Source organism: Centroberyx gerrardi, chromosome 12 (assembly GCF_048128805.1).
Source record: "Centroberyx gerrardi isolate f3 chromosome 12, fCenGer3.hap1.cur.20231027, whole genome shotgun sequence".
Taxonomy (NCBI): Eukaryota; Metazoa; Chordata; class Actinopteri; order Beryciformes; family Berycidae; genus Centroberyx; species Centroberyx gerrardi.
In genome coordinates, this window is record NC_136008.1 from 5,821,017 (window position 1) to 5,839,912 (window position 18,896).

Here is an 18,896-nt window from a genome sequence, read left to right on the forward strand (position 1 = left end):
TACAAATACAGAGATTTTTGTTTACTTTATTGAAAAACACACAAGATCTACATAAAAACATGTAATACACAGGAGAACTGAATTATTAGTGCCAAACATGGCAAACATTGCTTAACTGCACTGCACAATGAGCATGTGAATAAAATCAGAATTAGTATGATTTTACCTCCTGGAGCTGTGAGCAAAACAGAGTAGTTCAACTTAGTTTGTGTGGAATGTGTTGCATATATTGTTCATATTTGTGTTTCTGTGTGCAAGTGGCCTGTCAGACTATAATTTTGTAATCAGAAGTTGTTTACTCCATCTTTTCTCCAATTCAAAGTTTGCCTGGTTTATTTCCACTGTTTTTGTTTTTTTTAATATGTTCTGGTGATCTCCAGGCAAAGTTTGGGCACAATTGCTTGGATCTTGTTATCCAATCTTCGTAATCCAAACATTGTTTGTTAGTGTAGCTTTATTTCAAACAAAAATCAATTGCACACTCAATATCTGATTGTTTTAACTTACGAATTAGTCAAAAAATTAAAATAGTGATTATCATCTCACTTGCAAGTAAGTGCTTAGCCTTGGTTTATCTATTAGCGTCTATGTTTGAAACACCAAGAAACAGTGTTTATCTGTTGTTTATCTGTTTCTAAACAAAACAAAACACACATAAACATTCTGCTTCTGGCACAGAAATAGTGCCTCTCGTGTCCCAAATACATTATGGGCCTTTCATTGTTTTGCAATCTGCTTTGGTACATATTTTAAAAAGGGGTGAAACAAAACACATAGCAATTATCAACTGGTCAATTTGGGAGGATGGAGCTTAAGTTGCCAACTAGCTCCATTTACATGAGTACTCACGGTTGACCAATGCAACAGCGATCTCTGGAATGTGTCATAGCACCTGAAACTCTCTAACCTGAACAGGTTAATGCAAAAGTCATCGGCCACACGCTGTGACATCAATCAGTTTGATTCAGTCTGCAATAGCCTCTCCAGCAAAAAAAAATGCATTTCTGTTTTTAAGACTACGGAATGTTTTACTGTAGGAGAATGTCATGAACACTGGGGGAAAGGCAACATAGTCCAAGCGAATACATTCCACATGACCTGAGTTTATTCTTGTGGGTGGTGGTGGGGGGGAAGATAAAACAAGGCAATGAGGGAGTCGTGTGCTTTATAACTGGCTATTTGGTCATTGGATAGAACAGCTGTCATTTGCATTTTGTCTTGAGCTTACCAGGTTTTAATAGTGACCTGACCAGAAATGCAGATCTAGGTCTTGGCTTGTATGCCTGTTGGGTGGAGCTTGCACTTATGTGACTGCTGGTTTCACATGGCCAGTGTGCTACAAGTACTTAAAAAAACAAACAAATAAGAAACAAGTAGGCCATGGCCTATATCATTCTGAGCCAGGTCTTACCAAGTGCAAACATTGTGGGTAATATGGGGCATTGTACTGTGGCTGTAAGAGACATCCCATTAGGTTTGCAATATAAACAGGCATGATATTACTTTTTTGTCATTGTCAAAAAGCTTATCTGTACTTGAGATATTAGCTCACTGAACACTGAACAGCTAAATAAGCTGGTTAGATAAAACAATTAGAAGAATGTGTTTTTCTGATACCCCGTTGTTCTCATGAAATTTCTGGATTTCTTTTTTTACTTTATCGTGATAAAACTGCTGGCTACAGAACACAATACTTTGAGCAGTCACTTCTATGTTTTGCAAAAGAAAGCAAAGCTATTTCTGTTACGTGTTGGGGGGTGTCGTCACGATGCAGAGGAGAAGACTAGGTTAGTGATGGGCGAAGGGAGGCCGCCCCCAAGGTCAGCAGTGTCTCAAGTCTAAACGACGACCAATCAATCAAGTTTCCTTGACGACACGTGGGACAAACACTGGGATCAGAATTCATTTTGGACCAAGCACAAATGCTGGTCCTGCAGGATGCTGGTCCCATATCCGCCCATGTGTTGTTTATTTCCACAAATCATGGCTCAACTTTGTCATTTATAGACCTTGGGCACTCCCTGCTGGCTAACATTAGGGTTAACGGAGTGCAAGGGTATTGTTTTTTTTCCAAAACCATGCCACCTGACCAGGTAAAACGCTGCATCTCTAGGTGTTTTGGTCATGTATACCTGAGGACTAACTGGTGAGGAGTACGTGTGCAGAGCCATCTTTCCCCACGTCTGTGCTTATATCTGAGTCTAGGCCTGTGTTGGGGCTCAGGCTGTCTGTGCTGTTGTCTGTGTGTATGCCTGTGTCTGTGTCGGTGCTCCAGTCAGCGGAGGGCTGAGAGGTGGGTAGCGGTGCAGCGGGCAGAGTCGGGGTCACCTGAGGCCCCGGGCTGTTGCCATGGAGACTGGGGGCGGCGGAGGAGCAGGACGAGGGGGAGACAGAGGAGAACAGGGAGGAGCAGAGGAGTTTGACGGGACAGAAGGCAGAGCCTCTGGGAATGAAGTTCACCTTGTTTTTGTCTGGGCACGAGAAGAGAGGGAAGCCTTTTGATTTGCGAGACCTGAAGGCAAAAGAAGTTGAGCTCATTATTTGCTTTTGCTATTTTCTATTTGTACAGCTGTACTGCTTTAATGCAACTTGCTGTTCTGATGCTGCCATTTTGCCCTCATCCCTGCCACTCACAATGCAAATAAACTTGTTAGCTTTGTTGTACTGTTTGGCAGGGTCTCAAAGTTTGTGAAGCAGTATATATATTGTTTTTCTTTTAATGATCAAATATGTCAATCAGTCTACTCAATGCTTGCACAGTAGGCAATGATACAATTGTCAAGTGTCAAAGTGGCAAGTAGAAAATGCATATGCGTGAGGCCATACACATTTAAAAACATAACCAGAACTTTGAATAAAAGATTAGAACAAATACTTACACCATCTCCTCAAACACTTTGACCCTCTCGCAGCCCTCCGGAGGCTCCCGTTTGAACATGTAGCTGTTGTTAGGTTTGGGAGAAGTGGCAAACTTGGGGAGAGGAGAGCTGCACCCGCTGTCTGGAAATACAGTACAGAATATTATATGTGTCTGCAATTTGTCTAGGTATGATGAGGAAAACAAAGGAAAACATGGAAAACACTGGTTATTGATTTTGAGAAGTAATGTGCTTGAAAAGTACATGGAGTCTTTTCCATATCTCTTTGTCTATGATTTTAACACCAAGGATCACAATGGAAATAAGTCTTTGAATTTTTGTGTAACCATTGATCATTTTTAGATACACGTAAGTAGCATGTTTTAAAAATTGTCCCATAATTTACACCAAACTAAAATAAGGACCAGAAGTCACCACTCCACATGGCAGTGAAATTAGTAAAAATTCCCATCCCTGATATCATTACTTTTTAAGACCACAATCATGTTCAAGTTCATTTATTGATATAGCCCTTTATCACAAGCATGTCTCAAAGGACTTTACAGCAGAGAAATAGCCTAACTAGATCTAACTGATCAACAATGAACCATAGAACAGAATGATACAGGACAAACATCAGGAAAAGCACACGACACACAAAAGCAGATTTTAGTAAGACATAACAGCCTACCAAATCTACAATGCATCAAACAGCCTGAGCTGCAGTTTTCAAACAGTGAGGGAGTAGCCTACCTTTGTCGATGTCCTCTGCAGAGCAGGGGCTTCCATCAGGGGAGTGGAGGTGGTCCGGGCTGCAAGGGCGGGGCGACGGGCTGGAGTCACCGCTGGAGGGGGCCTGGGTGTCCGTGTCACGTGTGTCCCCGCTGTTGCCGTAGTGATGAGGAGGGAAGGGGGCGCGGCGGCCATCCAACACGTCCATGGCCTGTGAGGTCAGAGTGTGGAGAGGGTGGTGAGAGGTCATGGATTACCTCATATAGATCCCAAAATGGCAGAGTGGCAGCGGTTAGTGGTTAGAGAGACCGCCTCATAACTGAAAGGTCACACGTTCGATCCCCACAAAAGCAACTGTGTCCTTCAGAAGCCATGTAAGCCGTTGAAGTGTCCTTGTGTAAGATACTGAACAGCTCCCTGGTCACTAGCTGGATGTCACTCGAGGCAAGAGCATCAGCTAAAATGTCTAAAATCTAAGAATGACCTCATATGCGTTTGTCTGCATGTGTTTAAAGGGCAAATGGAGAAGCCAATACCACACCAGATGGTAATACTTGATACAGTATGAATAGTGTGATGTGCTGAGCATTCTGCTTTGGCAATAGGGTACAGCTGATTCAAATGGGAGAGCTGGAAAAAGCCTTGCTGCACTACTGGTTGTAAATCTGTAGTGGTGTGCGTGTGTGTATTTGTATGTGTGTTTAAACTGTGTGTGTGTGTGTGTGTGTGTGTATACGCTTTTCTGAGAGAGCAGCTTTACAGACCTGCCAAGGTTTACTGCCCCACATCAGACAAGATTTACTAGGTCTCTTCGCCTCTCAGCGATTTAATTCAGTGTGAGTGAGAATATATGTGTTTTACTGTCTGACTGTATGGTGCACAACGCCGCACGTGACTTTACAAGCCTGTGTGTGAGTGTGAGCGTGTGTATAGACGTTTATATTTATATCAGACCAACCATTTGTTTTAACCCAACTGCAGCACCAGATGGGTAGGCTTTACCGCAGAAGGACAATTCAGATAGTGTCACTGGGTAACTGATATTCAAATAGTCTAAATATTATGTCACTCATTGTCTTGTCCTTTGTGGCAAACCCCACCCATCTGCTACACCATGCAGGTTAAAACAAACGCTGGGAATTATTTGCAAATACTACTTGACCCAGGTCTGGTGTGTATGCACGTCCCTACCTGTATCCCCTGCTCCCAGTCCTCTCGGATAAACACATTTTCTAGCTCATGGTTGATGCCCTCCACACTGCTGGGCACTCTGGATATGAGGGACTTTGGCACGGGGATAGTCGACAGGACCGATGAAGTCACCTTGGACTGGAAAGACACACACAACCAAGGGTTAAAAATCCCCAAAAAGATTTGCGTACATTCATCAAAATCACATACACAAATGAGATACCAAACACACCTACAGACACATCAACTGCGCAGTCAAAATACATGATATTGCATATGTCTCGGTCTCTGCCAACATAATGTTGTGACGCCAAGATATGCTGGAGGTATCAAACTGTCGCCGATCCAGTTTCATGAGATATTTCACAGGTGGAGCCTTTCAATTTAAATGTGCGTTACTGAAGTGGGATTAAATGTCATAAGGAGAAAAAAAACAACATGATTGTGATCTACCACAGAGTCATTGTCATTTTCCCACAGTGGTTGATGTGTACCGTTGCTGGGCATCTGTTAATGAATGAACCACAATCAGGGAGAGAACCGGGCATGCCCAGACACATTCCCTCCCCTCTCCTTCCTTCTGACACATTAACTCATTAACTAGACCTCCTCAATCAAATGCAGCACAACATAAAATATCATAAATATGTAAACCCCTAGAATGCTCCGACTACATTTTGTACCATCTATAGATTTATTTATAAACCAATAAAATTGAAAAATGTAGTAAAAAACAAAACCCTGATAACCTTATACTTGAGTATTGGTGACCAAGTAATCTAGAGAATAACTTTGCTAAACCCCGATATTCATATTCAGTTGCATTATCTCCTGCAGCTGTGATATGGTTTGGTTACGTTCTGTTTCATATGTCTGGTTTGTGCAGTGTGCTTGGCTCCTACGCTACCTTATCATATCGCTACTGTTATGGGAAAATCTTGCATCGCCAAAGTTTCCACCTGAAAACAGCAAGTGGATCACTCGGTTTGGCAAAGATATAGATGTTATGGATACGGATGTGGATAACTCACCTGAGGTTGGCATGCAGTGCTGTGCTGCGCCTGTTGCGGCAGCTGCAGTGAGCTCTGCTCCCTGTCTTTGCTCTGCCGACTGACCTGTTTGCTGCGCTGCAGCTGCAGTCTCAGTTTAGCAATCTGCTGGAAGAAAAGCCAACGTGGTTTCAACGAACAAGAACTCACAATTCTGTGGCATGAGGGCAATGTTTCTATCAATATATGAATTTTAACTTTAGGAGAACAATTAATACATTGGAGTGAACTGCATGTTTCCCCTCAGTGAAATTAATGAAGCCAAGAGGCAAAAAGCATTGTTAGCTCAAATGTGTTTATTGTTGCTCTAAAGATAAGTTAAAGATATGAAAGTAATGAATGAATGAGATCTGAAGCCTTGCAGTGTACGATTGAATACTGTTATCAATGTATGGATAATTACTCCTGCTCTAGCCAGCACCTGAGAAAAGTGCACTTACAGACCTTTAAGTGGTTTTGTCAAATTCAGATATTTTTATTGTATTGCTTCTTCATCATTTTTAGGATCTTTTTAATCGTTACTATGTTTTCTTTTATTATGCTGCTGACAACACCACAATTTCCCTCCTGGGGATTAATAAAGCACTTATCTATCGGTCTATTTCACAAGATTATACGCTGCAGTGTGCGCCCCTGGAGATTTAACCTGACTCGGCTCGAATGCTGTTGCAAGCTAGAGTACTGAATAGAGTAAGCATTTGTGACTGATGATGAAATAGAGGTTAAGTCAATGGGTGTTTCTGTATCTGGCCAAATATCAGGTGAAAAAAAACAAGATACCCTTTGTAAGCATAACACAGGCAGTTGTACTATGCAGACAAAGGTGTGGTCTTTGATGCCGATCTTGTAATCCTGGCAACACAGTCAACAAAGAGACTAGCTCTTTACATAGGATGTCCTCCCACACATGTAAACCGCAGAGGTTAGAGAACTCGAGTGCAGTTCGCCTACATTCACTGAGCCTTGAGCGACCGCAGCAGTCAATAATGACAAGTCCGGGCAATCCCAATGTAATCTCAGACAATGAGAAAGAGAGGTTTTCCTGTCTGAGCTGTGCTATTGATTGTGCAGGCCAGGGCACCGGGATTGTCTATAGGAGACTTTCTTGAGTACCAAGGTACCGTCCACAGCTACAGTTACCACTTGATTTTTTTTAGATCTGATTCTAAAGATCAGATTTTATGAGATCACACTGCTGTATGTCCACACGCAGCCTGAAAATGCCTGTTATGTGTCTCCTGTGGCTGTGTTTATTTAAATCTGTGTCTGCATTACTTTCCTCCACTCTCCCTCTCCAGCTCTTTACAATGATTACATCCAGACTACGTGCAGTTGTGGTCACACTACGAGCCTGACCACTTCTGTGTCTGGTTTTGAAGATCTGATAGCAGTGTGAGCAAAATCACTTAATGCATCCTACCATGATCCAATGATGAAGTCACATTTAAATGACAAGTGTAACCGCAGCCAGTATGTAATGGCTAGGTGACACATGGTCATAAATTAAAGTCAAAACCTGTTCCATCCAAAGCACCTCAAAGCATTGCCCTACCTGTGAACATAGGATTACAACATTTTTGACATTTTATGAGTTATTCATGGAATGTAGTTGTAAAATCAGGTCATTACTTGTGGCTGAAGTTAAATTTTTGAAAATGTTTATTTAAAAAAAAACAAAAAAACGGTTTTGTTAGTTTTGCTTTATGGGATGAAAAAACTTTACCATTCAATATCTCAAAACTACAACCTGGCAGACATCTAAGTACATCTGTTTTTTTGTGGTTGCTCTTGTGCTGGGACCAGACCAAGGGTACTATGGGTATCTTTACGGTTGGGTTTTTACGCAGCAGGTACATTAATAGTTATCCCGGCTCATGCTCCTCACTGCGGTGTCAGCAGGGACAAGCTGAAGAGGGAACGATATGGCTGTTACACCCTTGAGACGAGCTCCTGCACTGTCTCTCAAAAACAACAGGCCACAATGAGATGCAAGGGTGTAGTTGAGTGGGAGAGAGAGTGGGAGAGAGAGGGGGAGAGAGAGGGGGAGAGAGTGGGGGAGAGAGTGGGGGAGTTGGAGGTTAAATTTAGACTGTGGTCTGGGGAGCTGGAGAGCTAATAGCTCCATGTGGTCGGCTGGTTGGCCACCAAGCCAGGCAGATAGACGGGAGTGGAAACCGACCTTCAGCAGCATAATATTTAGGTTGACCTCAGATCCTGACAAATAAAACACATTTTGAGTAAATGGGCTGAACCTCAAAAATGACAAAAACACACTCGGCGAATTGGCTGTGTGTTTAGTAGTACCATAATAAGTGTCAACAGTGTTACTCCTAACTGAATGTTTCGAGACAGACTAGCTAGTCTGGTCTAATTTGGTCTAATTTAGCGTCGTCAGGCAGTGCCAGGGTGTTGACGCTACTCCATTGTGTTATGACACTCCTTGTAGTGTTTGTTGTCAGAGGCAGGTGTGACTCGGGTGAATGAGGTGAACCTACCTCTTTCAGGTGGTCTGCGCTGCCCCAAGAGGCCGACCGCTGGTGGGGACTTCCCTGGTCTGCTCCCTCATCGATCCAGAGACCTGGAGTCTGAAACACAGAAACACGTGCAGGCACATGAGCACATGCTGTACAACTCTGTCTTTTTCTTCCTCTTTCTCCCTCTCTCTCTCTCTCTCTCTCTCTCTCTCACACACACACACACACACACACATACACACAACACAATTAACCCGCGCTAGAGATATATGTCCTTAATGTACTGTAAGACACTTTGGATAAATGCGGCCACCAAATGCTATGTAGGCACACAAAGACAGGTATTCAGTATGCTACACTCATGCACAAGTGCCCATTGTGTATGGGCCTAAAGATAAACACACAGAATCCCCTCGCATCAATCTTAAAACCTAAGATTAACTAACCTGTAGTTCCTGAGATTTGTTTGGGTGGCCAATGGTCAGAGAGACTATCCGATAACCGAAAAGTCACAGGTTTAATCCTCGTTCAATCCTGTGCCAAGCCAAAATGTGCCTATCAAGAGCCATGTGTCCTGTCAAATTGTCCTTCATCAAGACACCGAACTCCCTACTTGCCCATTCATTGTAAGTCACTTTGGATAGGAGTGTCAGCTAAATACCTAAAATTTAAAATGTTCAGAAGAAGAGTCGAGAAAGATGTGGGCGAAGCAATAATGACTGCCGTGTGTTCAAAAGTAAAGCTGAAAATCTGGAATCAATGAAATGAGGAAAACAGTCAACATGGGATAATAACCCTGGGGAAATAGCTACATCCAACAGGAAAGACATAGTCACAGCATGTTTCAGTGCTTCCATTAGTAAGCCGGGATAAGCTAAATACATCTGTGGCAGGACAGCAAAATAACTTTGTTGTCTACAGGCCACAGCGGCTGGTAAATTCCAAAATCCACCAGCCATTATCATTATGTTACAAGCCAATCAGATTTTGAGAATGTAAGTATAGGATGTATGGTTACCTGGCAAAAAGACAAACTTATCAGCCACAGACAAAACTTAAAAGCACAGGTGGTGTTGAATTCAAAGTCCACAAACTGGTATCACTATTTAGCCAATACACAGTATGAATATAATCTACAGAATATGTAAAGCACAGTACTAGGCTTATCCCAGGCCAAAGAGACTACACACAAATGTTGTGTTGATAGTACACCAGTAAGAAATATCTGATATACAAAACATTCCCTACCAAAGAGCACAAAGTCAGTTCTGTCTCTGTGAACATGTCTTTTAGAGCTCTATTACATAAATAAGGAAACGGTTAAGTTATGTAAATATATGCAAAAACAGAAACAGACTGAGGATGTTTCATAGGCTTGTCTGAAACCACGTACTTCCCCCTTGATTATGCATATCAACAGTGCCTCTGGTCCTCAAACAAATCCTCAAACGTCCAAAAGGTTACAGCCAGTACAGTAGTATGAAACATCTTAAATGTCAATGTCTTCGCACTGCCTTATGTCTGACCCCGCGCTCTAACAGAAAAAGCTCTATGGCTCTCCCACTAACGCACAAGCCATGCCCTATGATATGGAATATCACACTGTGAATAATGAGGAACACCAGTGAAGCCGTTTTCGCTGGCTTGCTGGCGCTGGTTTCCCCAGAAAAGGACAGCGGTTTAAATGGGTGCTTGTGCTCTCATAAAGAGACTACTGTGCCTGGCCATGCTGGACGGCAGATGTGTAGCTAGCCTTTAGCATTAACATTTTGCGCATGGCCTATGGAATGGCTTGTGCCGTTTGATGCCTCTGCCAAGCGTTGAGGGACTTAATGCTGCAGCCTAATCCGTTCGTACAGAATGCAGATTGCTGTAAAAGGGCAGACAGGTTTTATGGAGTTGTGGACTTGGCCATTGAGGAGAAACTAAGTTCCTGCAGATGTTGTATGACGTGAAGTGGGCATGCTACTTGCTACTTGCAACTCAATGAAATGTAAAGTGCATTTATTTGCCAGTGATATTTCCCTCAATCTCCAACAAGTACCACATAATTTCCATGAGCTACAACCGTTTTTTTTTAATTTAATGTAGACAAGGATGGCAATGAATGTGTCGGTAATGTTTAAGGTAATGATAGCAACTTGCAGCTCGCAAGAACAAAATATGAAACACCTCAACAACCATGATGAAAATTCAAATGAGAATTAAGCCTGCAGCTGGTCATCTGCATTGGCATATGTATTTCAGAAGACACTTAGACCAATAACAGCCTTGTGTGCTTTTATGTTGCTTTCCAATGACTCAATATTTCACACATACAAGCGATCCCATCCTTAATAACTGTACTATTTGTTTTTAATCTTAAGGTAGCTAATACTAAAATGATTTTACTGTCATGCTGGCAGTCTGTATGTCAGAGTAGAAGTCATGCTGTCATACGGCAGATCTCTCACTTTGCAATAAAACTCTTAATTTTCCCCCAGGTATTCAGAATACTGTTAGGGCAAGACCGTTAAGAATACCGTAGGCTACCTTTCTTTATTGACATTGTTCCCCTAAACAAATTGTATATCTGTTAACAAGAACCCCCACCTTTATTTACCTCAGAGGCCTTTTATCATGCTAGCTCTTGAACTTCCGGCCTGGGTTGTGTGCTTTGTAGACTTGTGTGCCAGGTGTTGTGCCTGATAATGTTCTGCTGAGATAAAACTATGTTACCATAGCCTGCAGCTTGCTTCCCATTATGATTCCCACCCAAAGGGTTACATGCAGGCAACATCCTCAAGAATCCAACTCCTGTTCCAAAGCAGGAAATAATGACTGGGCTTCAATAGAGTTGCAGTGGAATTTGTGTTGGTTTGTTTAGATTACATGCCGAGACATGTGAACAGAATGCCACTGCTATCATTTGGTGTGGGTCTGAGATGAAGAGAACATGCATTCTGGTTTAGTGAGTTGACTCTATCTGTTATCTCTGTTGTCTGAAACTCGCTGAACGTTCCAGAGAGTGGATAAATATCTCTGAGAGGGTTTTTGTGTTCTATGTTGTTGCTTCAATTTGTATTGAGATAAACCTATAATCAACAATGTACAAATCTATCCACATTAAACTCTTGTGGAGCAAATATGGGGCACTGTTATTTGATCGCCAGTGATAGCAGATACTGTGTAATGCAGCGCTAAAGTAGGATTAAGTGAGTAAGTGTGTGTGTGTGTGTGTGTGTGCCTCCGGCTGTGTGTGTGTCTGTCTAATCTTCATACAGACATTCTCTGTGTTCTCCAACCACAGGGCCTAGGGCACACAGACCTATCCCGGAACAGTGATTAGCATATGTATGGGCCCTCTGCTCCTCAACTCCCACACAAAAGGCAGGCGGGCCGGGCAGCCATGAGGGCCAGGTGGTAAGCAGTGGGATTTCTCCTCGCCTCTGCTATAGCCTGGGGGACAGGTGCAAACAACTTCACCTCCATGCAGAGCTACATTACAGCTCAAAGGAGAGGCCGTCTTGAACTTGCGCGCTGCACAACAAAAGAGGCTGGGGACCTTTTGTCTACCGGTTTCTGCTGTTGTTGTGTTATAAAAAGAGTCGGGCTCCGGCATAGCTTGTTAACAGGAAGTGGTCTCTGACTGTCCTTGGGGGAGTTTGTGCATTTGCTCGTTCAAGAGTTGTCCAAGTGTGTCACGCTCCACCACATCAGTACAGGGTCGCCAAACATTTTCCATGTAAAAATTCCGTAACTTTTCCAAACCTAAATTTCTGAACTGGATCTGGATTGTGTTCAATATGAATGCTGATAGTGGCTGGGCAATATGACTCTCATTTAGGCCATAATTGCATAGACAAATATCACAATATGTGAAATGACAGTGGGTCTACAACTACATACATCAGGACTGAACACCAGTTTCTTTCTATACTTCCCCAGACTTTTTTGTGCGATTAACACACTTTTAAAGACCTGGAAATTATCAAATTGATTTTCCATACTTTCCCAGTCTTACTTTCCAGACGCACACAGGAACCCTGTTATTAGAGGCCAGTGTTTACTCTGTATGCAGCTACTTCAAGAGATCTCTCATGGCCCACTCACCACTTCCTCAGCCTACACACAAAGAAATGCGAGGTGAATGAAGGGTTAAAGGGATGAAGCCCATGTAAATGAGGCTTGGCGGTCTTCATTCAGACACATGAAAGGCTTCTGTTAGCAAAGAGGGAGCAGCCCTGGTCAATGGCCTTGTCATGATCATACATATTCAATATTCTTTCATAACACACTCCCACCCCCACCCCCCAAAAAAAAATCAAGCCCTTCGAGAAAAACTGAATTCAGCGGTCAGTCACATGGCAAGATTAGTGGGTGCTGATGTGTGGGCTGCTGCCCAGGAAAACTGTGGTCAGGCTCAATGTAAAATTCATAGATAGGCCTTATGAAGTGTTACAATGGATTAAAATGTAGTGCTGTGAAGAAATTTCAGACTACTTGCACTAACATCTATTAGGCCTGTGAGCTGTATTGGCAGCAGACTGGGAAATTAACGCCAGCCGTCAGCTAAGTGCTGCTCAGGCTTTGGCTGTGGCTGGTAAATTTGTCTACTTTACCAGCCACTTTAATAGGAAACCAACTATCATTTGGAAGTCTTATTCTAAAACAGTTGGCTGGGAGAAAGGTGCAAAGTAGCTGGTGAATTTGGGGATTTACCACACACTGTGGCTTGAAGCCCGAAAGAGTTAGCGTTCTTCCCGGACTGGCAGGTACCTGTGTGGCTTTGTCTTTCATACAGGAAGGGTAGGGTCCATGGGAGTCCCGAGGCCACTGGCCGGTGAGGTACGGCCCTGTGATGGCATCCAGGGAAGACGTCCGCCGGATGGCACTGGAACTCCGGACCTGTAACTTGGAGGATCGCTCTGCTGTGAATTGGGAGAGAATAAAAAAAACAGGATGAGGCACACCCCCATGTAGGCCTTGGTATCTCGTGAGCCGATTTTAATAGACCCTTGAGGCATCTTTGATTTTTGATGCGTCATCTTTCCTGATTGTGTCAACAAGACTATGCTCAAGATACTAAATTGCCAGTGAGCAATAAATCACTTAGTGCAAACTGAATGAAAGGCAAAGTCTGCGGGCCACATCCTGAGTGGCTCAGAAATTCTAGTGGCCTGCATTGTTGAAGAAAGTAATTTAAAACAAACATCCACCAGGAATGACCAGCAATTGCATAATCAAGGTCTCACTGTCAAAATAGTCAGTCAGTTTCCTTGGCCTGGTTTATTAAACTATGCATTGGAGTTTACCTAAATTTGGTGGATCCCCACATTACAAAATAGAGTGGAAACATGTTTCAGTGAACTAAAGTCCCTTCCCAAAAGACTGAATTTGTCTCTCAGGTCCCTGGCTGAAAAAGTTACAAAAATCTGTGGAAGAGCAATCCATTACAATGAACATTTTGTTGTAGTTCAGCTCAGATAAGTACTGCAATATAATGTTTTCCTGAGATAAGAGTTGGCCTTCCATTCTCTTCTTGTTTTCGAAGTATGGACAATTTTGCTAATCTCATAAGCATTAGTGCTGGGTAAACAGCAGGCCCGAGAGTTCAGGCCTGAAGCAAATGTAAATGGCTGAGCCAGAGTATCTGAGTCTGATGTTACAAGAGCAGTCTGCTGTGAGCCAGAGCAGTTAAGCACACCACCCACATAAGAACTCATAAACAACCACACCACAATGCACATCAATACTGCCTGCATCCACTCAACATTCCTGCAGTAACACGCAGTATAAAAAAAAAACAAAAAAAACAAAAAAAACACCCAAACACAAAACACAGAGACACAAGTTTGAGAGCAGCGTGAGACTGCAGCACGACTTGGGTGAAACGCATTAGCCAGGATTACACTTTGTGTGACTGCTGAAAGCCAACAGAAGCTTCTTGCTTTCCATATCAAAGAAAGTGTAAAGGGTGAGGAAGATGACCAGGAAATATGCTCATTCACTTCATTCCTTGTCTGAGTGCAGACGCCTTTCCAATACCAATATGCAAACTAACACACACACTAAACTATCTACATGTGGCATCTCTCTCCTCGCAGAGCTACATAGCCGTTCATTGTTGTTCTTTGTTCGGGGAATACATAGGCAAACCCACCCAAAGGTATTGCCTAAGTAAGCTTACTGGGCTACAGTAAAATTCCCTGAAGCATTGTAGACAAAGGAAGCAGGCTAAATTTCCATCAATATTGATATAGGCCAAGCCGGTGTTCTCAGAACCGGGCTTGTGGTTATTTTCCATCGTCTCCCCACTTGCCAGACTAGAATAATCTCCTGATGAGAAAAAAGAAACAGTGTGAAAGAAGCCAAGACATCAAAGCAGTCCATCTGCTGATTTCAGGGATAAATGAGTGGTTTATTTGATATTAAAGGAATACTTTCAGTTTGAATTTTAATAAGAGTTTTTCCTTCACCGGGCATTTATCAAGCTGTGAAAAGGTTTCTGCATTTTCAGGGATAAATGAGTGGTGTATTAACTGCAGAGCAGGAGCACATGTGAAAACAAGCCTGTTGTCCAAATCAATAAATCTTAGCATAACTTTTTCCTGTAGTTTTTCATAGTTCTGCAAGATAATGGCTAAAATGAAAATACCAATATTTTTGCTAGATATTGTGATCACAGTTGTCCATCAGAACTATTAGAACAAACTTATTTTACTGCACTTTTGCCATCTCATACCAACATGTTGACTATTTCAACTACAGTGGAAATGCTAAATGAAATGAAATTTAAATTTTAGCTGATGCTAAAGATGGAGCAGGTAGGGGTTCAGTGTCACTTGGACAGGAGGACACATGGATGTTAATGGACAAAATGACTGTTGGGATCAAACCTGTCATCTTCCAGTTATGGGGCAACCTCTCCAACCACTAGGCCTCCCTGCTGCCTATGTTTCAATATGGCTGATAGTCTACAATTATCAACCGTGGAAGTTAAAAAATGTGAATTACTTTGTGATAATTGTGATAAACGATTACTTGAGCAGCCCTTGCCTTTCAGAAAGTTTGAATTAGTTATGATAAAGTTTCTGCATTTGTCCCAAGAAATGGCTTGTTTGCATTATTAGCATCTCTCATTGAATCCAATGGGTACTACCTGCCACAAGCTAGCTTGGGCTAGATTGAGTATACCTCATTGGTTTGAGTTGAGTCGGGTGTGCAAACACTGCTAGCAATGCTAACATTAGTTTATTTTTATTCAGTTAACTGAAAAGCCACTGCACACTTTATCACGACACCATGACAAGTACCTGGTGAAGAGTTGACTGACATTCAAAACGTCAAAGTACCCCTTCAACCCCCAGACTCTGTGCAATCGGTTATGCACCGGCTGGAAAAACTACAAAAATAAGTTCCAGAGTTGACCGATTTGGACAACATGCTCATTTTCACATTTGCTCCTACTCTGCAGTTTGAATGGGTGACAATGAAGCTGGGCCATTTCAGCACAGCTGGCACTTTGACAGTGAGGGGGAGTTTCATTGTTGGGACGGTGTGGTGAGAGAATGATGTCATGCTGGTGAACCTAAAGGTCATGTGGTGGAATATCACCCCCTTGTCCATGGCCTTCACTCTGTCGTCTCTTGTCCTGGTGACCCCTTCGTCACCAGGCTAAGATGGTATGAGTGATTCACAGAAGTATTCAAATACCAGCGTTACCATAAGTCTGTTACCAATGTCACACTGTATGGTGCTGCTTAGCTCAATGGGTAGAGCATTGCACTAACACTCATGGTACTGTAAGGCACTTTGGATAAAAGCTTCCATCAAATGGCATATATTATGTCTGCAAGTGGGTTCAAGGAACTACAATGAATGACAAATTACCAAGCACATAGCCTGTAGAGCTGAACAATGAATACAAAAAAAAATGAAATTGCAATATAAACTTCTGCAATGAATTGCTTAACAGGCAGGATGCCAAAAATGGACTAATAAACAAGGTGTTTTAGACCTGCAGGTGATCTTTGGTCCATGAATCAAGTACAATATTGGTGAAAACTTTTCATCACTCTCAAACTCTGTAAATCCTGCACACTGACATCTATTTTTTTTTTTAACAAAATCACTTTTCTTTCACTATTCTGTCAAATAATCTGAATCTGATTTTTTTTTTCTCAATATCTTTCAGCCCTTCTAGCCTGCTGCTTCAATCACATCGATATGGGACGCTGTGATGAAAGATGAGTACAAGAATATGAGTTTCTCATATTCTTATAATTGCTTGCTTCCTACCGGATGTGATACCATTTGCACTTTTAGCAATAGGCCTACAGTTTGACTCTGAGCCACCAAACCCTTCACAGATATGATCATAGTTGTCATCTGAAGCCTCCCATACTTGTTTGGACTGGGAGGTCACAGCCATCACGCAGGGTCAAGTCTCCATCATCACCACTGCCATGGGACGCTGGTCAGGGTTAGAGGTCATCTCTTTCGGAGGACTGAGGAATGTGCGGCATGCCATTGGGATGGGAAATTAACACCAACCACTAGCCAAATGCTAGTGCATTTTTGTCTGTGCCCGGTCAGTTTGCCTACTCAGTCGTTGATGGGAAAAAAGTTAGTTTCCTGCCTGGCATGGTACACTGGTCAGGGTTAGAGGTCATCTCGTTCAGAGGACTGAGGAATGCGAAGCAAGGCACAGCATTGTCACAAACGTGGTTACCAGCTCCAGAATAACCGCAGTGCAGCTCTCGGACAAGAAGGCTGCCATTTTGGTTTAAGGTAAGCAGGAGAAGCCCTTAAATTTGGCTAATGGAGGCAACATCGATCCAGTTGGTGCACCGTGGTTGCTGTGCGGCGCGTGGTGATTCACGACCTGATCTCGTTAAGTGCCGAGGGTCACTGTAGTAAAAATACCTGGTTGCTTTCATGGCAACTGATGTAGATTCAGAAACACCCACCAGGGTTAAGGCAAGCAGAATCAGTCTGTCTGCGTGGCTCCAGTTACTGGAAAAGCGAGCTGTATTCAGACACTTCCCTATCACAACGTGTTTTAGACACTCGCCAGATAGCGTGTGATTATGTGTGTGTTTTTAACGGAAAACACAGGGTTTACAGAAAATGGCCATGATTCTTCCAGCAAAAAAATGCAGTGCTGGCCTATGAGGGGATAATACTACCAGTCTGAAAACCAGCCGCAGCGTCGATATTTGGCAGCAGAGACTGTCACATAAACAAGATTTAGAGAAGCACTGAAAAACGCTGATTTAGGGCTGCCTGGACTCTCATATCCTCCTTCAGTCTGTCTCCTTATCACCTGAAAGGAGCAGCTCAGCGCCACACGAAATGTCACAGCTCTTGTCCTCCATTGTCCATGTGCAAGGCAACATGGTGGAGCTGAGCATATGCTCCAGATGTGTTGAGTATTATATGTATGGAGTGGGGATAGAATAGGCAACACCTGACTGTTAGCTCAGCACTGTTTCTACAGGGACTGACTGACGTGGCCCCTTTACAACTGCAAGCATGTCTTGTTGCCAGTTCTCTCCTCCCCCTCTCTGTCAAAAGTCCATAGGAAATAAGGGAGCCAATAGTGCACTTCATTCTTTTTATGAGTGCCTAATTCTCTAAGTGGATGATAGACTGAATAGCTAATGCAACAACCCAATGCCAACCTTGTTTCAGACTTACAGGCTACCCCCTCAAAACTGATAGCCCCATTACTCCACTGCCATAATATATAATACACAAATATATATATCAAAATACCAGCTAGTGGACCAAAAAAAAAAGTTATCATGAGACATGTCAGACAACAACACATGGTACACAGAGGTGACATGGCATGCTCTAGCCTAGTGAGAGCAAGGCAGTTGAGAAGTGAACTCTTTTTACCTCTGCAAACCGGTGAGTCGGGGGGACAGGAGGAGTCCTTATTTTCAGGGGACAGTCTCTGCTTGGCATTTGCATTTCCTGAACTCAGCGTCGGGCTGGAGGGGGGACTCGAGCCTCGGCTGTTCGTGGGTCCGTTGCTGCCTCCAACGCAGAGGGTCGGCGTCCGTGTCGGGCTGCTCTGACCCCCGCGTAGGAGTTGGTAGGGCACGGTGGCACGGATGGGGTGCAAGCGACAGCTGTTGGTGGCTGAACCGGGGGAGCCCGCATTGCTACGTCTCACTCTCGGCTGCTGAAGCGAGTTGTTGGGGGCTGACATCCTCCTACAATGCTTCAATTCGTAACCCTGTCGCACTGAGAAGAACAACGTACTGCCAAAGTTGCTGCTTCTGTGGAGGTGGAGGTGGTGGGGAAATGGTAAGATAAACATTAGCTCGTTAGCAAAAAAAAAAAAAAAAAAACGTTAGCTTCCTTTTTTTTTTAATTTCAACTCGTGCGGTCGAGGAAAAAAACAGCAACAACACGTATTCTTTGGTGACAAACTTACCTGGAGGATATTACCGCATGTCGCCCTAGTCCGTAACCGTAACATATATAACTTAAAAGTTATTTTTGACACTCTTGCTATGTGTAATTTCTGTTTTTCAGCTCTCGCCCTGCCTTCCCCATGTCCACTCACTCTAAATGACAGTTGTATCGGCAAGACTACT

General features: G+C 43.1%; 1 protein-coding gene across 3 annotated transcripts; it reads right to left on the minus strand.

The window, feature by feature from the left end:
- Window positions 1-10: 10 nt before the first annotated feature.
- On the minus strand, window positions 11-18,858 carry glcci1b (glucocorticoid induced 1b). Of its 3 annotated transcripts, none has more exons than XM_071924398.2 (9): window positions 18,734-18,858; window positions 18,190-18,575; window positions 13,063-13,211; window positions 8,326-8,415; window positions 5,813-5,938; window positions 4,782-4,919; window positions 3,612-3,801; window positions 2,880-3,000; window positions 11-2,512 (listed from the first exon to the last, which is right to left on the minus strand). In XM_071924398.2, the coding sequence occupies exons 2-9, from the start codon at window positions 18,503-18,505 to the stop codon at window positions 2,140-2,142; spliced, it is 1,503 nt and encodes a 500-aa protein (XP_071780499.1). In that variant the 5' UTR covers window positions 18,506-18,575; window positions 18,734-18,858; the 3' UTR covers window positions 11-2,139. The 3 variants fall into 3 exon arrangements, with proteins under 3 accessions (XP_071780499.1, XP_078143505.1, XP_071780501.1); XM_078287379.1 differs by having other exon boundaries at window positions 5,813-5,935; window positions 13,063-13,214; XM_071924400.2 differs by having other exon boundaries at window positions 13,063-13,214.
- Between the last annotated feature and the right edge of the window lie 38 nt (window positions 18,859-18,896).